The following is a 20,470-nucleotide window of genomic DNA, read 5'->3' as shown; positions in this document are numbered from 1 at the left end:
CACTCCCACCACCAAAGCACTAGTAATCTTCCATCATAGTCCATTGGGCCTCCTCCCGCCTACCCTACCCCCCAGACTCCAAGGCTACCAACTGGTAGCCTTAGTTCTGCACTCAGATTTCTAGGATTTGTTTTGAGAAAACTTATTTTTTAAAGCTGTAGAAAATACTGTCTTTAAAAATGACATCGTTTTGGTGGTTAACATGTAGGAAAATGTTGTTGACTTTTTTGGTATGGATCTTATATCTGATTTTGGTATAAACTCAAAGTCTAGGAATGACTTTTAAGGTACTTAGAGATTTATTTTTTCTTTTGCGTTCTCTGTGTACACAGCCATCCATGAATAAGGACAGTTTTGCTTCTTCCTTTCCCATCTTTACACCTTCCAGTTCTTACTGCGTTAATTAGGACCTCAGGTACACTGTGGAATCAAATGATAATATCGGGCCATTCTTTTCTCTTATTTTGAACAGAATGCTTTTAACATTTTTCCGCTGAATTTTTGTTTTTATTTATAATAGAAAACTTTCATTGGTTTAAGAATTACTTATATTTTCTTTGCTGTCAGTTTTTAAAACCACAAGCATTTTTTTGCATGCTTTATCTGAAAGCCTTTTTGAGTGGTTCTTAGGAAATTTAGCATTTCTTAGGTCAAGTTTAAAGTTTAATACTTGTTTTATATGTAAGAGTTCAACATTTTCTTCCCTCTTCCTTAGAAAGACAAGGTGAAATTCTTGTCTTAGTCTATTTTGACCAGAATTTCAGTTTGTTTTTCAACTCCACTCATTGGATATTATTGTTACTCAATTTATGTCTTGCTTATTTTGACATGTGTTTTTCACTTCCATTGCTCAATATTCCTTTTTGTCTTTCTGTTCTTTTTTCTGAAAATATTTTTCTCCCTTCCTGAAATAAGCCCTCCAGAAATTCCTTTATAGAATATCTAATTTATCCTCATTGTTGCAAGTTTTGAAGGGTATTATTGATCAGCACTTTGAGTATATTATTCTGCCCTTTTTCTGGTGTGTTGTAAATCTAGTTATATTTCTTTTTGAGGTGAACTGTTGTTCTCTTTACTGGATTCCTAAACCTGAGGGTTAGATTTTTTCTTGTTTTTTGTTTAGTTGTTTTGAAATAAAAAAATTCTCTGATTCTTTTCTTTCATCCTATCTTTGATCTCCTTCTAAAACTGGTTAAAAGTATTTATTAGGTCTTCTCCTTTTATACTTCTTGTCTCTTAAGTTTTCTTACCCTTTTTATTTCTTTGCTTCTTTGTGCTACATTCTAGGTAATTTATTCAGATTTGGTTATTAATTTTCTCTTTCTCTCTGTCTAAATTGTTTAAATTGATATTAAGTTTCTAGATTCAGTATTATGTGTTGTATATGTGGAAATTGTATTTGGTTAATTCTCAAGTTTACTTGGTCATCTTTGACAGACTTTTTACTCAGTTGTCAGATTTTAACACCTTTTCTCTTTAAGCATAAAAATAGATTCATTTAAATTTTTTAATCCATTAATTCCAGTAATATCTCTAGTTCTTGAGGACCAGATTCTGCTACCTCTCATTCATAGTGGCTTTTTATTTTATGTGTTTTGTGAACTTTAACTTTGAGCTCATTCACTGTAAATTTACTTGTGGAAATTCAATGAGGCCTGAATTTGTAGTGTGTTCTCCACAGAGATTTTATTTTGCTTCTGCTGGAGCCATGGGTGAGGTGCCATCCAGCCACCACTTTGAGGACATTCTTAACTTAGGTTTTCTGAGCCACACGATTACTGTGAATTCTGTGAAACTTGGGTGCTGGGTATGTGGTTGAATTCTCCAGAGAGACTTTTGCGGTTCTCAGAGCCAAGGTTAAGATGGATGAGCTTTGTCTCCAGCCTCCTGTATCTGCAGCCCTTTAAATCACTGCTCCTCCTCCACCACCACCCCTACCACCCCCACCCCCACAAATGTCCACATTTGACAGGTCTAAAGCTATATGCCTCTGGGACAGCTGCTGACTTCAGCATGTACTTACCTCTCTAGGTTCTTGCCACAGTGTGGAGTTGAGACTAAAAGAGTTTTCTTTTTTACCAGCTCTTCTAAATATTTATAAGTCTTACATGTTTCCTAGCCTTTTATTATTGTTCTATGAAAGGATTGGCAACTGGGGTAATATGTGGAAACTTCGGCTTTCTTTTAGATAATGTTCTTTTGACTGTTAAACTTTACATATTGTTGATAACTCTAAGGAAAAAAGCATGATATAAATAAGCAAGTCTCAATTTAGTTTTTTTATTGTTAATTACAGGCATTTAGATCATCACAAACTGTGGGATCCCAATGAATTTGCAGTTCACTGCTTTAAAATTATAATGTATTCCATTCAGGTAAGGTAAGATTTGGTTAACTATTGATAAGTAATGCTGGTTCTGTAGACACAGATACCAGGGAACAGATAGAGGACATTGTAGGATATAGGACTTGTCCTTAAATTTAGTCCTTTGTCTCATTTTATTTTATTTACCACTTGTATTTTTATTTGCCAAGATGAAGACTTATCTAACCCAAAGAACTAAATGATTTTACGATGGTGCCCTTTATTTTGTATTTATTGAATATGCTTATTGTGTATTTATAGTTCACTGATTAACTGGTATTGGAATTGATAATAATTATGTGCAGGATATAGTTGGTAATGGTAAGTGACATTTATTGAGTATTTACTGTATAATAGTGCATATATTAACCCCTTTAGTCTTTATAGGACTTATGTGAGATCTCTTTTCTACTGCAGAGGACACCCACCTTGGTTTTCCTCAAAATCTGAACAGACATAGTTAGCTCTTAACTCGTGGGATTTTAGCTTTATTAAAAATATTTTTTAATGCCCTAAAACTTCAATAACGTGCAGGAGTTAAGGTAGTAAGGAAGGAAGCAGCACAGCTTCTAGTGTAAGTCATACCACGATTTGCATCCTAGGTATGCTGTTTACTGTTTGTATGAAAGGGGGCAAATTACTTAACCTCCCTGAACTCCAATTTCCTTTACTTTGAAAAGAAATCTTAATATCTTAATACATACTTCTACTGGTGTATGCGTATGTGTGGGTATATATGAACTAAACTCTTGTCTTAATCTATACACACACGTGCACACAACCACATACGGCTGCTGTTGAGCAGGTCCTCCTTACTTTATGAAGTAGATTTTGTTATTGTCCACATTTGACAGGTCAGAAACAGACCCTTTTAGAGAGTTCAGGTAACCTCACTAAGAAAGAGAAAGGTGTAACCAGCTTGGAAACAGGGTGCGGGGGCCTATCGACAGGCAACCCAACCAGGGGAGTCAGCGGGGAGTTATTTTCCATTTGCTTTTTTAACAGCTTGATGCAGAGCAGCAGACCTTTTCATAACCCCTGCCTGGGTATGGGTTTGAAATAACAGCTCTGCAGCCCCATTTAAAAAAAAAAAAATAAGCATATGCACTGAAATTAAGCATTTATGTGTACTGTTTTAGATTTAGGTTTCAGTATCATTCCAGTGATTAATCAAATTCATATATACGTGATAAAATTGCCTATGTAAATTGTGTTATTTTGATGTCTTCTTGATTTAAATTTCTTCAGGCATACATTGATCAGAATGCCTGTTGATTAGGTGAGAGCTGTCTGTTTAGCGTTGTTAGGTATCCATAATAAGAAATAGTATTTATTTAGTTTAGGTAAAGGAAAAGTACAGTAAATGTTAAAAGCTGTTTATTTTTGAACAATATTTTGTCCTGTTATCAAATTATAAGAGTTTGTTGTGAAGCTGTTGAGAAGTATAAAGAGGACACATTTTTCTCATAAATACCTCTCAGAGATTGCCAGAGTTAATATTTATATATAATGCTGGTCTTACATACTTTGTAAAAACTAAATTGAATATTATTGATTGTAGTATTTTGTAACTTTTCACTTAGGGTATCCAGTATTTTATAGTATCCTTACTTATTTTTAGAAAGAATGATTTTAGTGACTACTTTTATCCCAAACATCAGTACCAGTCCCCTGTAACTGGGTATTTGTTATGTGAATTTCCATTCTTACGAATTGTTCCAGGATGCATAAAATTGTTCACACAACTTTGTACTTTTTTGCTTTCTTTAGGCCCAGTATTCTCATCATGTGATCCAGGAGATTCTAGGACACCTTGATGCTCGTAAAAAAGACTCTCCACGGGTCCGAGCAGGTATTATTCAGGTTCTGTTAGAGGCTGTTGCCATTGCTGCTAAAGGCTCCATAGGTGAGTGACTTCCCCACCTTCCACACATAATAATACATTACTCTGTTTCAAAGTGTTTCTTACTTGGTTATAGCAGTTTATGGAAAAATATTTGAAAATACTTGTAATATTTTTAAATGTGCTGTAATTTCTCTTGAAATTTTAGATTTCTGTGATTATTCTCCTACTTCTTTAGTACACAGTTAAACATTTTTCTCTAAATCAGTCTTTTTTCTTTGCCCTTTTTCTCGTAAAGAGCTCTGAATACCAATTGTATGTAAACATCTCTGAGGATACAGATACAAAAAACTTTTTTTTTTTTTTTTTGAGTTAACTCCACCTAATACTGTCATACACAGCAGAATTTGATTACATATTTCACGAAAACCAGAATTAAGAAAAGAAGGGAAAATGGATTATCAAGAGCAAAATATGCTAACTTCTTTGGCTGGAATATGTGGTGCAACAGAAGGGAAGTCCGACAAGTGGCTTGTAGGTTAAAGTTGCAGCCAGATAGGTCATGGATGTGATTCTGTAGTTCATTGCCACACTTGAAAGGTTTACCTTGATCTATATCAGAGATGCACTGTGTGATAATCCATCTGCAGCAACATGTGGGACGCAGTAGCAATAGCAGGTGGTTGTCACTGAGAGGCTTGAGAGAAAGAACTTGACCTTGGATAGCAGCAGTCAGAATGGGAATATGAAGTCACAGCATTTGAGAACTGGTTGACTGAAGGGGTGACCAGGATAAGGGGCAGGTCAAAGATGCTATTACCTACACATGACTAGAAGAATCAAAGTGTCTGTAATAGTATTGCCCGAGTTACTAGGAGAATCTGGTTATGGTTTCTTTGCTTCAAAATCAAAGTAAAAATAGAGTAGCTACTAAAATACTTTAATTTTCATCCAGTGTTCAAAGCATAGGCATTTTGGTGTGAACTTTTCATTATAACTTATCTCACAGAAATGAAAACAAGTTATTTAATTGAAAATTATTTAATTTGAATTATGAAATAAAACACATGATACAGTATCATAGTAATGTCTGTTATGTGTCAGGTACTGTGCGAGGCTCTGTACATTTAAAGGAGCATTTGAATGTGGCCACCCAGAGAAGGCTGTGAGCGGGAGTGGGCGGCACTGAGTGCGGTGTGGTGGGTGACAGTGATAGCAGTGTGTGCGGGCTATCGGCAGGGGAACAAGTTTAGTTTACCTGAATCTTTTCAATCAGCTGGTCTCTGTCTGATAATTAGGGCAACAAACTTTTCCTTCTTCACTCACAAAAGATACAAAATAAAATTCCTATGCTATAATAAACTATATTATAGTTCCACAGATTCCATCACCAGTCAAGTTAAAATCTGTCCCAGTACACATTATTTTAAGTAGAAAGATTAGATAGGTGGAAAGTTTTTGGAAATCTTTTTTTTTTTCCTTAAAGGTTTATTTTATTTATATAAGAACCGGGGTACAGTCCAGATGCATGGGGGGGGTGAGAGGATTCACCAGAGACAGAGCGGGAAACAGAACAGGCAGACAGACTGAAGACACTGCTGAGGGGAGCAGCGGGCGAGGCAGAGGAGGTCTGCTCGCCATGTGGGTTGCTCCGAGGCCAGCGGGGATCGAACTGGCACTGCAGAGGCTGCGAACAGCTTCGCAGCGCTGTGTTCAACTGCTGTGCCACCAGGGAGGCCCAGTTTTTGGAACTCTTTAATGCAAGTACAAATATTGTGGGTTTTGTACCAGAAATTGAGATGGTGCGCTTGAGCTACTCAGGAATGTGTGTGCCGCAAAACTAAGAGACTTTCTTATTTAAGTACTTTTTTAAAAATGAACTGGTTAATTAATGCATTATTAAGTATTTCCAACTGCTTAGAAAATTCCCCAAATGTTGAGAAATATGAGGATTGATTTTGGTTACATAGCACCAGAAAGGTGTGTCTGCTCATATCGGTGGTGACTTGCAGGACCCACAGTGCTGGAAGTTTTTAACACGCTATTGAAGCACCTGCGACTCAGTGTGGAATTTGAAGCCAATGATTTGCAAGGGGGATCTTTAGGCAGTGCCAACTTGAACACAAGTTCCAAAGACAACGATGAGAAAATAGTGCAGAATGCTATCATCCAAACAATAGGTGAGTGCAGCCAACTCTTCAAAACTGTTATGTAAAACACTGGTTGTAAAAGCTCTCACAGAAGATTCTTGATTCTTAAGAGTACACAGTCAAAGATGAGTGATAGTTTAGACTCTTAAAAAGCTTCATATCTGTGCAGTAAACGTAGAATATTAGGTACTTGTCGCCCACATTCTCGTCTGTTAATACTTTCCTTTGTCATCTGCATGCATGCATCCTCTCTCCCTCTGTTTCTGTGAGTGTGTGTTGCACGTGTGTATGTTTGTAGCTGTGCAAGCATGTGTATATGTGTAGATAGATGATATGTAAATGCTGTTCTTAAACTACTGGATAGTAAGTGCATATACACCAAGGCTCTTTACCACAGTGCCATTTTCTAAAGAATAAAGATACTTTCTTACATGACAAAGTACAGTTATCAATGTCAGTAAAATCAAGAGTGATCCAGCCCTTTAATCCATTTTTTTTTTAACACAGTGGTCAAAGTACAAAGTTACCTCCTTAAAAAATAAGCATGAGAATTTTGGGGGAATGAAATGATCTCACTATATATAAATAAAAATTAAAGCAAGCAAACTTTTTTCTACTTTAATTCTCTTCACTCAGTACCTTTAGAATAGCCAGGTCATGTTTTAATGTAACTACATGATTTCTATGATAATTTTAAAATTCAGTTATATTCTTGGGCTTTAGTACTTAATTTCTAATGGTTACTAACAGTTTCTGCTAAAAATAGTCATATGTAATAGTGTCTTTTTATCTGGATCATTTTCCCACCTTTGGGGTACTTGTTTAGCAATAGTACTTTGGAGTACTTAATGCAAAGCTTTTTCATGTCACATTATTTCTAAAGCTTTATGGCTATAAATGTATGTATTCTGCATCCACATCTAACATTTATTTTTTAAATGTGTACATACATACACTAGATCCTGTGCTAGGGCTTTGCAATGATGTGGCTCTCACCTGGTGGGACTTGTTTGGTGGCTCTGTTCTGGGCAGTACCTGTGCCTCACCTGGTAATGGCCTCACCACAGGCATGGAGATTGTCCTGAGGAGGACAGGACCCCAAGCAGGTGTTTAGCACAGTGTCTCAGACAAGTAGGTGCTTCAGATTTGGGGAATGGCTGAAGAGACAGTATTGCTATGGGATCTCATTAAAGTTGAGATATTCTATTTATAGTTTAAAAAGTTAGTATCAATGTATATAGTAAACCTGACTTTTCTTGTGACTCTTAAATTTAATGTAAATTACCTGTGGATTTTCTGTGGTATTTTAAGATGATATATCAAATCAGCTCATGTTGTTTTCACCACATTAAATTGCTTTAGTGACTTTAATTAATTCAGTGTTACTGTTTCACTCTAGAATATTTAATTTGTTTCTCAAGTGTTTTATTATAAAATGTGTTAGTATTTCTGTGACATAACAACATTCAGAATAATGTGAAAATTAAAACATGAGAGAAAAGAAATGCAGGGTGCCCCGGTAAGATTTTTATCTCAGTGATGCTTGTGATTTCCTCAATATTTTCTTTAGAAGTTCTCAGATGGCCTGGATATTCCTTTTGGTTGGCAATGGAAGAGAAACACTGTAGCTTTTGTACTTCAAATGATGAGGTTGTTGGCCAAATTCTGCTTTCTTTGAAAATAATCAAGCACACTGCTCCCTGCTATTCAAATATAAATGACAGGTTTCGAGAGTGAGAAACTTGCAATACTCCATCCTCAGAGAGTGTGGTAATCTGCTTGGGACAGAAATCAATGTCCAGTTTGTACAGTGATAAAGAACATACCTAATTGGGTTCTTGGAAAGTTAAAAGTGCCTTATCGGAAGGTGGTAGAGCGTGCTAAAGCATGATTTTGGAAATCATGCTTAGCTGTGTGATTTCTAATATGAATTTTGAACCTCTCTCATCCTTATTTCCTTGAGAGAAGGTTAGTGATAGTACCTGGACTCACAGGGTTGTTATGAGGATCCCAATGATGAGCAATTTGAGTTTGTATAAATTATTTATTCTGATAATTGAAGCTAAAGGGTTAAATTGAAAAATTAATTTATGAAAGAAATATGTAATTGCAGATGATTTCTTTAATGATTGTTACATTTTAAGAATTGACCAAAACTGCCATGATTTCATATCTGTTCTGATCTTTCAAAGAAATAACAAAGTTTGAAGCTTGACTAATTGATAATTAAGTATTGTAAAGTCTCCTAGGACTAGAAAGCAAACCATCAAAAGCTACAGTAGATAAATTAAATATACCCAGAAAACCCAAGGGTACATGAGGGAAAAAAGATAAGAAAATTTATGTAAGTTGAACTATATATATTGAATTAACCTACAGGGTTAAACTAAAAACACGGCTCATTATAATGACATTTTCAAACATTTCAGCATCCTAGGAAACCAAAGTAGTGATCAAATTATGGAATTTTCACCAGACTAAGTGTAGCCTCATTACTGACTCATTGCTTGTCCTTGCAGAACAAGAATTTAGACCTGTGGTATGTGAACAAGGGTTCTCATCTGGAATACTCCCAAACTTTTTTTTTTCTCTTTTTCTAAAATGCCAGTTAACTCAAATTAACAGTAGTCTGCCACTGCTAAAAATATGCACAGACTGTAAGATATTTATTATTTTATCTAAGTTTTAGCCAGTGTCATACTGATTAAATGATTTGGACAAATGAACTTCTATCTTCAGGGTTACATGTAGCTCATCGTTTCACGACATATTAAAAGTTTCAGTTCAAAATATATTATAATTTTGTGTTATTTGGAAAAATAATTTTAAATTTATAAAATTTATCTTAAGTTTAACTTAATTTTTTTTACAGGATTTTTTGGAAGTAACCTCCCAGATTATCAGAGGTCAGAAATAATGATGTTCATTATGGGGAAGGTCCCCGTGTTTGGAAGCAGCACCCATACTCTGGATGTCAGCCAGCTCGGGTATGTGTGTCCTTTCTCTGGTTTCCCAAACTCTAAATGTGAGCCTAATCTTGGGTTACGTTTCATCTGAACGAAATCTAGAAATTGTTTTTAATCCTTTTCTTTATTCTTTCTTAAACTGTCTATTCTTATTGTTACATGTTAAATAGGTTACAATGCTTGTTTTTTATGTTTGCACTAAATGTCTCCTCCAACTTATAGCGTCTTTTAGTTTGGGTTATTTATTTGTGTTTTCACATGATTTAATTTTCATGATATTACATGCATGGGTCTGTGCCTTTGAGTGCCAAAGATGTTTTAATTTTTTTATATTTGACTCACATGAAAATTGCTTTAGCATATAAAGTGAGCCATGATTTCAGCTGGTATGAAAGTAGAATTTATTCAGCCAATATGAATGGAGTTTTTAAATCAGGAAATGATATAAATAAATGAAATAAATCTTAATTAGTATTAATAGCATAATACCAGTATTTTGTGTATTCTAGGGATTTAGGAACCAGGCGGATTCAGATAATGTTGCTGAGATCTTTGCTAATGGTAAGGCATTTAAGACAGGTGAAGCTGCACTTAATCTCAGATTGTTTAGGAGTGGTAAGAATAGCTTCATATTATCAGCTGCTTTTTCTTATATTGTAAGATGCTATTTATGATTGGCTTTTACCTGTGGTTTAGACATTTAATAGTATGCTCTTTGTATTTTCTTTTCTTTTATTGCACTTATTTTTATTTACTGATTCTTCACCTTTCCTATCATATTATTTGATCCTCACAATGATGAAACACACAGAGGGCAGGAAGTATTACCAGTTGGTACATGAAGACACCTGGTCAGGAACTTTGTGGGGATGGAGATTCAGTAAGGCCCTGAGCAACAGCATGGTGCTTGGGCCTGAAATACCCACTGTGCTATCTAGGTATTGTGCTATTTCTTCAAATACTGGTTTATTATTTAGAATACAGGGCATGCCTAAAATGTGAGGTCTGCGTTACTTTATACATTATAGTGATTGTATTCATCTTTGAGTGAATTACACCAAATATAAATGGTCGGGTGTTCCATATCTACCTACAATCGTGAATGAAAATTTGAATTAACCCCAAATTCCGTTGGATCCTAAGCCTTTTTATTAAATTCCCTGAGTAAATCATCTTGCCTCTAATCTTAATTGTACCACAAAATCAACTGAGTCATTGCCCATGTAGTTACGGTTAAAATGTTTAATAGGGGCCTCCCTTGTGGCACAAAGGGTTAGGACACAACCTATGAGCGTATCAGCAGCCTCTGCAGCACGAGTTTGATCCCCAGCCGGAGGTGACCTACATGGTGCAAGCAGACCTCTCCTGTTTCCCTGCTGCTCCCCTCAGCAGTTTATTTCAGTCCATCTGCCTGTTCTATTCCCCACTCTGTCTCTGGTGATTCCTCTCACCTCTCATACCTCTGGCCTGTAGCCCAGTTCTTGTGTGCATAAAAATAAATAAAATCTTAAAAAAAAAAAAGGTTTAATAGTATTTATGTACTTTAAAACTCTGTTTAGAAGAGAGGGATGTACTCAAATGTCAAATCAAGTAAGAAGCTTTTCGAAAATGAAAATGTTTCATATTAACTTAAACTGCTTAATTTAAAATAAAAGAATAATTGTCAGTTTAAATTTTAAAATCTCAGGTCTCACTTACTCTTTTTGCTACTTAATCTCCTTCTGCTCATTTAGTAATGACCAGCTCTCCCACATATTCTGAACCTCTCTAATAAACTTCAGTTTTCTTTTATAAAATGGCATGTGATGGGAAAGCAGTGCATATCGGTGCTTAGATTTGTGCCTAGCACATGATAAATGTGAGTTTACTAATTTCATTCCCTTTATGAATGTTGTTTTTGTCAATTCAGTAAAATCCTCGTCACCTTATAGACAGATTGCCTTTTTATTTTCTTTCAGACTATATTCATACTTGCTAGCTCCTCATTTTAAGTTTCTTGTGAAGGACTCATGGCAAAGGTACCTTTGCTGTTCCTTTTTTTCTTCCCTGTAACCAGGTGACCTCTGGATACAAAGCTAAGACTATTGTTACTGCCCTGCCTGGGTCTTTTCTGGATCCTTTGTTATCACCATCCCTCATGGAAGACTATGAACTGAGACAGTTAGTCTTAGAAGTAATGCATAATCTCATGGATCGCCACGACAACAGGGCAAAGCTTCGAGGGATCAGGTAATTGCTATTTTTAAATCTAATGATAATATTTTAAAATTTTTACTTAATGTGTTTAAACATTGTGATTTATTTTAATGTACGAATTTCAGGTTTATATTTTAAGGTAACAAATGCTTTAATAGTTTTTATTGTATTTTCAGTGATCTCATCTACTAGCAATCATGAGTTACATGAATTTTATTTTGGTTTTGCTTTAAACTTAGGAATAATGTTAGAAGTCAAGATTGCGTTTGCAATTCTCCTTAATTAAACTTGGTCATTCAGTCATATCTATAGACTTTTTAAAAATGTTCTTGGGAATGAATGTAAATAGTACAAAATCCTAAATGTAACTGATTTGCATATAAGTCATGACATTTTAACTACATGTGCTATTTATTAAAGATGATATACATTGATTGTCTCTAGAATAATACCAGATGTAGCTGACCTAAAGATAAAAAGAGAAAAAATTTGTAGACAAGATACAAGTTTCATGAAAAAGGTAAGATTGTCTCCTAGAAAATTTGTGAGATGCGTTATATTCATTTGCATTGCTAGTTTTGTATTGATCTGTGATCGTAAGGTGAAGTCATAGAATCTGGAGTGACAACCTTACACTACCACTTTCAGCTTCTCCCGCCTTTCTGGAACATGCCTGACCGTTTGTGCTCCTGCCTGTGTTGAAGCATTGGATTGTGGGGTTGCTGTAATAGTTGCTGAATTTCTTCATGAAAAATGTTTCCCTCTGATTTCTGCTCTGCACTGCTCCTCACCCCAAGCATGCATACATACTGATTCCGTTTTTAATGACTCTTTTTTTTTTTTTTTTTTTTTTATAGAGGCATGCTTTATTTATTTGTTTGCTGGTTTGTTTGTTTGTTTTGTTTATACATGCACTGGGTACAGTCAGAAGCGCGGGAGGGTGAGAGAATTCACCAGAGCCAGAGCAGGGAGCAGAGCAGGCAGAAGGACCGAAGTACACTGCTGAGGGGAGCAGCGGGCGGCAGGAGAGGTCTGCACGCCATGTGGGACCCTCCTCCGGTGGCCGGGGAGCAGCCGGGGATCGAACCGGCGCCGCAGAGGCCGCGTGCAGCTTCGCAACCCAGCGCTCAACCGCTGCGCCACCGGGGAGGCCCTTTAATGACTCTTTTATTGACCCATGTTTGTACCTCTTTTATAAATTTTTGAAAATACTTATTACCACCAAAAAAACCTATAGTGAATGTTTTGTACCAGGCATTGTTCTGTGCTCTATTTGGGACAGAAAGTTGAGGTTGGCAGGATCTGTCTTTAGCAGATCTTTATTTGTCTGTAGCTTTTCATTTTCACCTTTAGCCTTTCATTTTCCAGACACTGAGCTCAACACTGAGGGATAGAACCATACACACGTGCTGACTGGCCTCATGGTAATCTCAGCCTGGTGTAGAAATGAGTCTTGATCTGTAGAGGCGTGAGGCACCCTTAGGGAGATAGGTAGGTGCAATAGGTAGGTGCAGGTAGCAGTAACCCATGCTCACTTCTGGCTCTTGACTAGATGGTGCTTTTATTTTGTTGTCACTCTCCATTGTGATTGCCCTGGCTTCAAGTTAATAGCCTGTTAAAAACTTCATTTGAAAAGTAATTTTTAAATGATGCCTGATTGTATTAGGAATAAAAATAATTCTTTATGCTTGGCTATATTGTATATGAAATTAAAGTGGTTAGTAAACAGGACAAAGACATAGTAACTCCTTCCAACATTTGTTTTTCAGTATTTCTTTATGTCCTTCAGTTAATGAAAGAACTTGCCTCCCAAAATCAATGAATTTTAATCACAATTAATAGAGTGACCTTTGAAAACTCATTGGTAACTAAATTTTTGCTTTTTGACTTACAGAATGACATTAAGCAGCCCAAAACCTTAGAACTGGATGTTATTTTATCTGGCATGGCAGTGATAGAAATAATCCTTTTCTGTGTCTCTCATCTGGAATGTCAACCAATTTGAAAGACTACAGTTAACTGAAAGATTAGAGGAGTAGTCCATGTAAAGTTTGAAGCTGGAAACGTCTCTGAATTGGCCTTCCGTTTTATAATTTTAAGAAACTTATCTGGCTAAATAAGCATTTCTTAACTTTAGTATAAATAGTTTTTTTAAGATGTTTTTCTTTAGGAGCAATCTGTTCACATCTTTATAATGTTTTATTTTTATAATTAGATACCCCTTTTCATTGTCTTCTGATTTGTTTTATCAGTGAATGGCATATAGTGGAGGAGATGCCAAGAATGGGGTTATGTAGTCTTCAGAGGTACTGATAATGCCAACCACTTTGTAAAGTCATTACACCTATTTACACTACACTATTAGGAGATAATGTTAAATTTCAATTTGTTCTAATAGGATGGCTACATCATAAATGATTTTTTAAAAAATAAACTTGAATTACTTTAAGGAACCTGAGGCCTAAACTCACATGCTTGTAAGCACCATTTTTCTGACCATCTGTGATGTCCAGGAACCATAGGATTCAAGAATCTTCTAAGGCTTCATAGGGCCCAATATGTAGACCTCCTGGCTACTGTGTACAGATCCACGTGAGAGAAAGTCTGGGTTCAGAAAGGTGGAAGCCAAAATAACAGCTCCAGAATAAAGAGGGATCTGTAAGGAGTGTGTAGCTTTATATTTATAGCCAAACAGTGACTTGCCAGTACTGTACAGCAGATTTAAACAGATTTTACTAGTCTTTACTAGGTTGACACAGCTGGAGAACCACAGGTCTGCCTTAACAAGGTAGGTCATCATTTTAAATAGAGAACAGAACAAAAGATACTTTTTACAGACAGGTGGGCTTCCCAAGACTGTGCTGTTCTCACTCAATTCTTTGCCCTAAAATGATCAGTCAGATGAGTCAGCTCAGTGTTAAGCTAAAGCTTAGGCACATATAAATGAGTAGCACCCCACTGTTCTTGACACTGGCTGCACATTAGAATTTCCTAGGAGTTCTGCTTTAAAAACACTGGTGCTTGGACTTTACCACTCATCATTAAGTCATATTTTGGGGGTGGGCAGAGGTGAGGAGTGGGAAGGCAGAAACAGTTGGTGCTCAGTGAAGTGTCCCGGTGGTCATAGTTCAGTGTGGAGAACCATTGCCGCGAACTGAGTCAGCTACTATGGTAACTTGAAATGGAGCACCACCTTCTTTCTGTTAGCGCACTTGGCAGTCAGAGCTGTGCCAGGACTGCTTTAGAGTCGCCAGGTGTCACGTCCTTTATTAACACATTTAGATTAGTTTGGCTTAGGGGGGAAAAGCTCTGTGTATCCTGGGGTGTTCCTGTGGCCTCTGCCCTATGGACAGATTTTGGGCTTGGCTTTGGTGACTTCTTGCCGGAGCATAGCAAAACCTGCAGATGCTGTTCCCTGGACAGCTCCTAACCCACGTTACAGGAGATTGTTGCAAGGCAAGAAAGCCTAGTAAGTTCCTCTTCAGCCAAATACACTTTATCACTGTTATGCTGTGTGGCAAAAAGTATATTCCATAACTCTACCATCCATTGCAATTTTTTTCTCAAAGTAATCTATAATTTGCTTTTGACTTCTCAGATTATTACTAAAAACACTTATTGTTTACACTGAAACTATTTTTTTGCTACTTTTATTTAAGGTTTGTTCTTCAACTAATATTAGTTTGTAATTACATTAGTGTATTTGTTGATATTAATAACTGGAATGCAATTTGATCATCTAATTGTCCACTTAAATTTCTTTTCCATATTAAAATAGCTATGTTGTAGGAAGTTCTGTGTATGTAGAAGTCTGCCTTTACCACATTTCGAACAAAATTTGTTTTTCTTCTGTCATTACCCTTTTAAGAATGGGCAGCAGCTCTATCGGCATATATATTTGGGCTGTAAAGAGGAAGACAATGTGCAGAAAAACTATGAGCTACTTTATACCTCTCTTGCTCTCATGACGATTGAATTGGCAAATGAAGAAGTGGTTATCGATCTCATTCGATTAGCCATTGCTTTACAGGTATGCTTTTTTAAAAATTATTATTTAGACACCAGCCTTAAAGTATTGCCTTTGTCCAAGAACATGAATTTTAAAAGGGAGGTTTCTACTTAAGATCTTGCTCACATTCATTTTCTTTGAGCAAATGGCGAGTGAACACTGACTGTGTGCTAAATATCGGTTAAGGCCCTAGCACACTGTGATGGAAAAGGTGACACCGACCTGTGCTCACACTCTCAGTACAGTTGGGAAGAGCTTCATACATGAGAATTACACATATGCAGTTATTTAGTTGGAGTTTAAATGTTGTGGCCCAAAGAAGAGTAAGCAGCAGGGCTATCTCTGTATCTGGAGGGGGAGTGGGGAAGGGTGTGTGTGTGTGTGTGTGTGTGTGTGTGTGTTTCCCCACTCCCTTGGCCCCTGAGGTCCTGCCTAAGGAAGAGCTATTGACGTTGCAAGATTTAACTCTCCTGTAAATGGGCATTTATTCTCCTGGTCATAATTAAAAAGTAAGTACCTTCTTATAAGGTGACATTTTGGTTAACATTCCAAACGGCCTCCAAGTCTTCAGTGTAAGCACAGAGAACATGCTAGTGGCGTGTGCATGACTTTGAGCCCTCAGCTGTGCCTGTGTCTTCATACAGGACAGCGCCATCATCAATGAGGACAATTTGTCCATGTTCCATCGTTGCGGGATCATGGCTCTGGTAGCAGCGTATCTCAACTTTGTCAGCCAGATGATCGCTGTCCCTGCATTTTGCCAGCATGTTAGTAAGGTAATGTATTTAGAAGAGACCTTCAACTTCAGTTATATAGAGGAAGGACCAATTTTTTTATAGTGATAATTTTTAATTTTGATAATGATGTATCCACTTAAGGTAATGTTATCCTGTGAATAAATAGAAACTGCTGCTAAAACTACACTTAGTGTTTATTATGTATTTTCTTTGATGCCTATTTTGTTAGAATTTTTTTAATGTAATGGTTGAGTAGACTACATGGTTTTCTTCTAGAATGCTTAAATTCTCATATAATTTTTTTCATTTTAACCATTAATAATAATAGTATATAGGGCCTCCTTGGTGGCGCAGGGATTAAGTCTCAGCACTATCAAGCTATCGCCAGCCACTGCAATATGAATTCAATCCCTGGCCAGGGAGGCTGACCCGCATGGTGCAGCAGACCTCTCACCTCACCCGCTGCTCCCCTCAGCAGTGTATTTCAGTAGATCCTCCTGTTCTGTGCCCCACTCTGTCTCTGGTGAATCCTTTCACCCTCTGCACCTGTGGCTCTGGCCTACACCCCAGTTCTTGTATGCATAAATAAAAAAAAAGCATTTAAAAAATAGTAGCATATAAACATTCTTAGATTATACTATTTTTGTTATTGTTATTGTTTTAGTCCAATCTACTTGAACTAGTCAACTCCAAAATTTGCCTCTCAGATTTACCCTGTGTCATTTTGCTATTTTCAGTAGTAATTCATTAGTTACTTGCATGTTTTTACATTCAAAATTCCTCACTTACATGGTAAAAAAGTCCACTGTAATTTTTATTCTTTAAAGACATCTGTCAGAGAGAAGCTCCTTTTTATGAAATTGGAAGTACATCTCTGAGTCACCTCAGGTTTCTAGTATATTGTGAAAAACTCATTCATTCATTAACCCTTGCACTCCGAACCATTCTGGACATTGGCTACCAGGTACTCGACGCTACTTTGCGGCGGAAACGTGCATTTACAGACCCTCGTATTATTCAGTATAATTTTGGAACCAAGTAACATATTATAATGATATTGGACTTATATGAATTGGGTGACATCGAGGAATGTATATTTGCAAAAAAACCAATATTTTATTGTTTATAATTTTGTACAGTATGATAAGTTTTGTAACATTCCCCAATATGCATTGCAGGCTGATGGAGTGCATGTTTGACATGTCTGTATAGAGGTCTATCTGGAGCTCATCTTCACTACTACTTGTGTCATGAGACTCATTCGTGGTTGGACGCTTTGCCATTGTTCTAATAAAAAATATGAATAAATGCATGGGTTGAAAATTTCTAATTGTTATTACTAACTGACAAGATGATATTTACCAAAATAGCTTTCACCAAACAATTTATTCACTAAGAAAAGAATCACTTTTCCGATTTTCTCCTCGTTAGATCTATGTGCACTGCTCGAAGCTTCAAACCACAATGAGCTCAGCTTTGAAAATCTTTTCCTCCAGATGTAGACTTGTTTATTTGTAATTATATATCTCACTATACAGTGCGCGCTATGTTCGAAAACCGACTTTTCTTCTACAAACTCCCCTTATCGCTCTTTTCAAGTGGCGTCACGAAGTGCTCGGACCGTCGTGAGCTTATCGCTCTTTTCAAGTGGCGTCACGAAGTGCTCGGACCGTCGTGAGCACGCATCTCACGTTCTCGCCCGACACAAAACCCGCTGACATTTCTTGTATATATCTTAGTAATTTTATGATATTTTGATTTAATTTCTTGTGCCATTTCAAGATAAAACTTCAGGGAAACATGCATGTCTCAAAAAGTTGCGTTGAAATAACTCAATTCCCCGTAATCACTAATAAATTGCAATGTCCCCTGAGAGGGGACATCCGAGTGATATGCTAGAATTCCGATGTCCCCTGAGAGGGGACAGCGGAGTGCAAAGGGTTAAACAGTGTTTGAGTGAATAGTCGACATCAGTCACTGGAGATGCAACGATTAGGCTACCGAGTACCCTGTGTTGCTCACAGACAAGCAGAGGAGCCATGGCGCTCACGTGCCCTGAAGCTTTGTGCCCATGCTGCGGAACACAATGAAGTTGGATGGGCCTGGCAAGGGCCTGTGCTTCCTGACGCAATTTCCAAGTAGTGGCATTTGAGAAAATGCATCCCATTTTGTTGTCATGGCTTTATTAACTTGTTAAATATTTAAGATAATAAATGTGGGGACAAAGTGAACTCTGCATTTGGGCTGTCAACATAGCTTAAGTTCCAAGATAAAGTGATGTCATTTCTTAATAAATGTTCAATTTTTTGTTTCTGTTCCTTTTGTTTTCCAAATTTTCATAGCAATATCCTGAGGCGAGGTTTTTGATTTTTGTTTTGTTTTTGGATATTTTTTCAGGTTATTGAAATTCGAACTATGGAAGCCCCTTATTTTCTACCAGAACATATTTTCAGAGATAAGTGCATGTATGTTAATTCTTTACATTTTAAAGAAGGGGTGCTGAATTGAGAAACCAATCAGTGATTATAAAAGAGTAAATTATTGTTAAAATGATGTTCTGCTGTTTCATAATGATTCCTTTGTGTTTCTGTCAATTCATCTAACTTCCTCCCCTTGCCATGAAAGTTCTTGTATACTACAAATGCAGACTCATGCATTGAGTCAATCTTTGATGACAAGACTTACTGTTTTTAATGTGGAGAGAAATCTCTTAAATACAGAATATGTTCTCATATAGAAAGTGACACTCCTTTCAGAGTACAATATCCTGTTCACGACTTTGAACAATAGATAACAGTATTCATAAAATTGTGAGAGAAGGAATGTATTAAGGAAAGTCAATAAGTTATGCACTGCATTCTTCTGTGCTGTCCAAACAAAAAATATATATGAACATTCTTTTCAAAAGTTTCATTGAAACTGTTGGGCTCTAAAAGCAGTTTAATATTGAAAGTGTCAGATTAAGATTATATCAAGCAATTTGAAGGAAAGTGAAACCTTTTGTGATTGGGCCACTGCTTCCCATCGCTGATTTTCCTGATCTGCTTTTCATTAAAAGTCAGTGAGATGTCAAGTCAACAATACTTTCATTTTCTTCTCTCAGATTTTTAATGAGTATGAAAGTTCATGCTGAATTTAGTCCTCTTCATTTAATGTGTGAAAACCAGAAGAATAATGTAAGGCTGACGGTACCATTGGAATGTTATAGGGGGGAGGATCCTAGCAGAAAGGTTAATGCCATGTGTATTTAAAGAACTCAAATTAGTCATCTCAAAGATACTGCTTTTTCTATTACAAATAACAGTTTAAGGTGTACTAGTAGCAATCTAAGTTGTATTTATATTATTTAGGCTTTGATCGAGAATGTTCGCCTGTTAATTTACTTTTTGCTCAATAATAAAATAGTACTGAGTGACTTTTGTTCTGATCAACTCGACAGGCTTCCAAAGACTTTAGAGAAGCATGACAAAAATTTGTACTTTTTGATCAATAAAATTTCTGAGTCACTGGGTGGAAGTGGCTATAGTGTTGACAGACTGTCCGTGCCATATGTCCCGCAGGTCACAGGTAAGAGCAGGACTCTTACTCTATGATAATGGAGATTTTCTGCTAACTCAGCAGTGAGAATTGTTTGTGTGCTTATATATCACTGCTTTTTAAAAATACTTTAGAGGGCTTCTATTTTAAAAGTTTGTTCTTAAAAATCTTTAACCTCTAAAGGCATGATTTTATCATGAGATTGTTGAGTCTTCATGTGATTAGTATTGCTATTATTTATGCTTAATATGTTAGTATACTTAATAATAAAACTATAAACAAAAAGGCAGAATAAGATCTTTCTTATTTACCAATATTATATTTAACAAATGGAAACTGATGAAAATTGTTTAATTAGTAATTTGTGATTATTGAACTTAGTGAAATAGGCAGTGTTTTTCCTTCTGAAAGAGTACAGATTATTGGTAAAGAAACCCGCAAACTTTTAATTTAAGAATATGTGCTCCTCTGTGCACTGTCTGTTTCCTTCTGTTCTCGCCATTATCTAAAATGACTGTTGCGTTTCAACCCAAAACTGAATGGTGACTTGTACTCAGTATTACTTTAAAAGCTAATCAATGAATTTCTATATTTGATTTTCATTTTTATTTGATCATTGTATAAATATTAGTTGATAGAGGAACTAGTTCTTCTTTTGGGCATGCAG

The 20,470-nt window shown here is 36.4% G+C and overlaps 1 protein-coding gene across 7 annotated transcripts in view; it reads left to right on the top strand.

Annotated features, from left to right (window-relative positions):
* Nucleotides 1-20,470, top strand: part of EFR3A (EFR3 homolog A) — an 81,049-nt gene that overhangs the window by 43,034 nt on the left and 17,545 nt on the right. For all 7 annotated transcript variants that reach the window (XR_008550520.1, XM_037501678.2, XM_037501679.2 and 4 more), the window contains 11 exons: nucleotides 2,297-2,375; nucleotides 4,136-4,271; nucleotides 6,221-6,388; nucleotides 9,231-9,345; nucleotides 9,834-9,885; nucleotides 11,381-11,553; nucleotides 11,965-12,040; nucleotides 15,389-15,550; nucleotides 16,174-16,305; nucleotides 18,664-18,731; nucleotides 19,706-19,833. Coding sequence is in view for 6 of the 7 variants with exons in the window: in XM_037501678.2 (XP_037357575.2) it covers nucleotides 2,297-2,375; nucleotides 4,136-4,271; nucleotides 6,221-6,388; nucleotides 9,231-9,345; nucleotides 9,834-9,885; nucleotides 11,381-11,553; nucleotides 11,965-12,040; nucleotides 15,389-15,550; nucleotides 16,174-16,305; nucleotides 18,664-18,731; nucleotides 19,706-19,833 (1,289 nt within the window). In the remaining variant the exon portion in view is untranslated. The remainder of the gene's footprint in view (nucleotides 1-2,296; nucleotides 2,376-4,135; nucleotides 4,272-6,220; nucleotides 6,389-9,230; nucleotides 9,346-9,833; nucleotides 9,886-11,380; nucleotides 11,554-11,964; nucleotides 12,041-15,388; nucleotides 15,551-16,173; nucleotides 16,306-18,663; nucleotides 18,732-19,705; nucleotides 19,834-20,470) is intronic.

Source organism: Talpa occidentalis, unplaced genomic scaffold, assembly GCF_014898055.3.
Source record: "Talpa occidentalis isolate TD23 unplaced genomic scaffold, MPIMG_talOcc4v2.1, whole genome shotgun sequence".
Classification (NCBI taxonomy): domain Eukaryota; kingdom Metazoa; phylum Chordata; class Mammalia; order Eulipotyphla; family Talpidae; genus Talpa; species Talpa occidentalis.
Note: the sequence above shows the minus strand (reverse complement) of the source record. Positions and strands in the feature narration are given on the sequence as shown.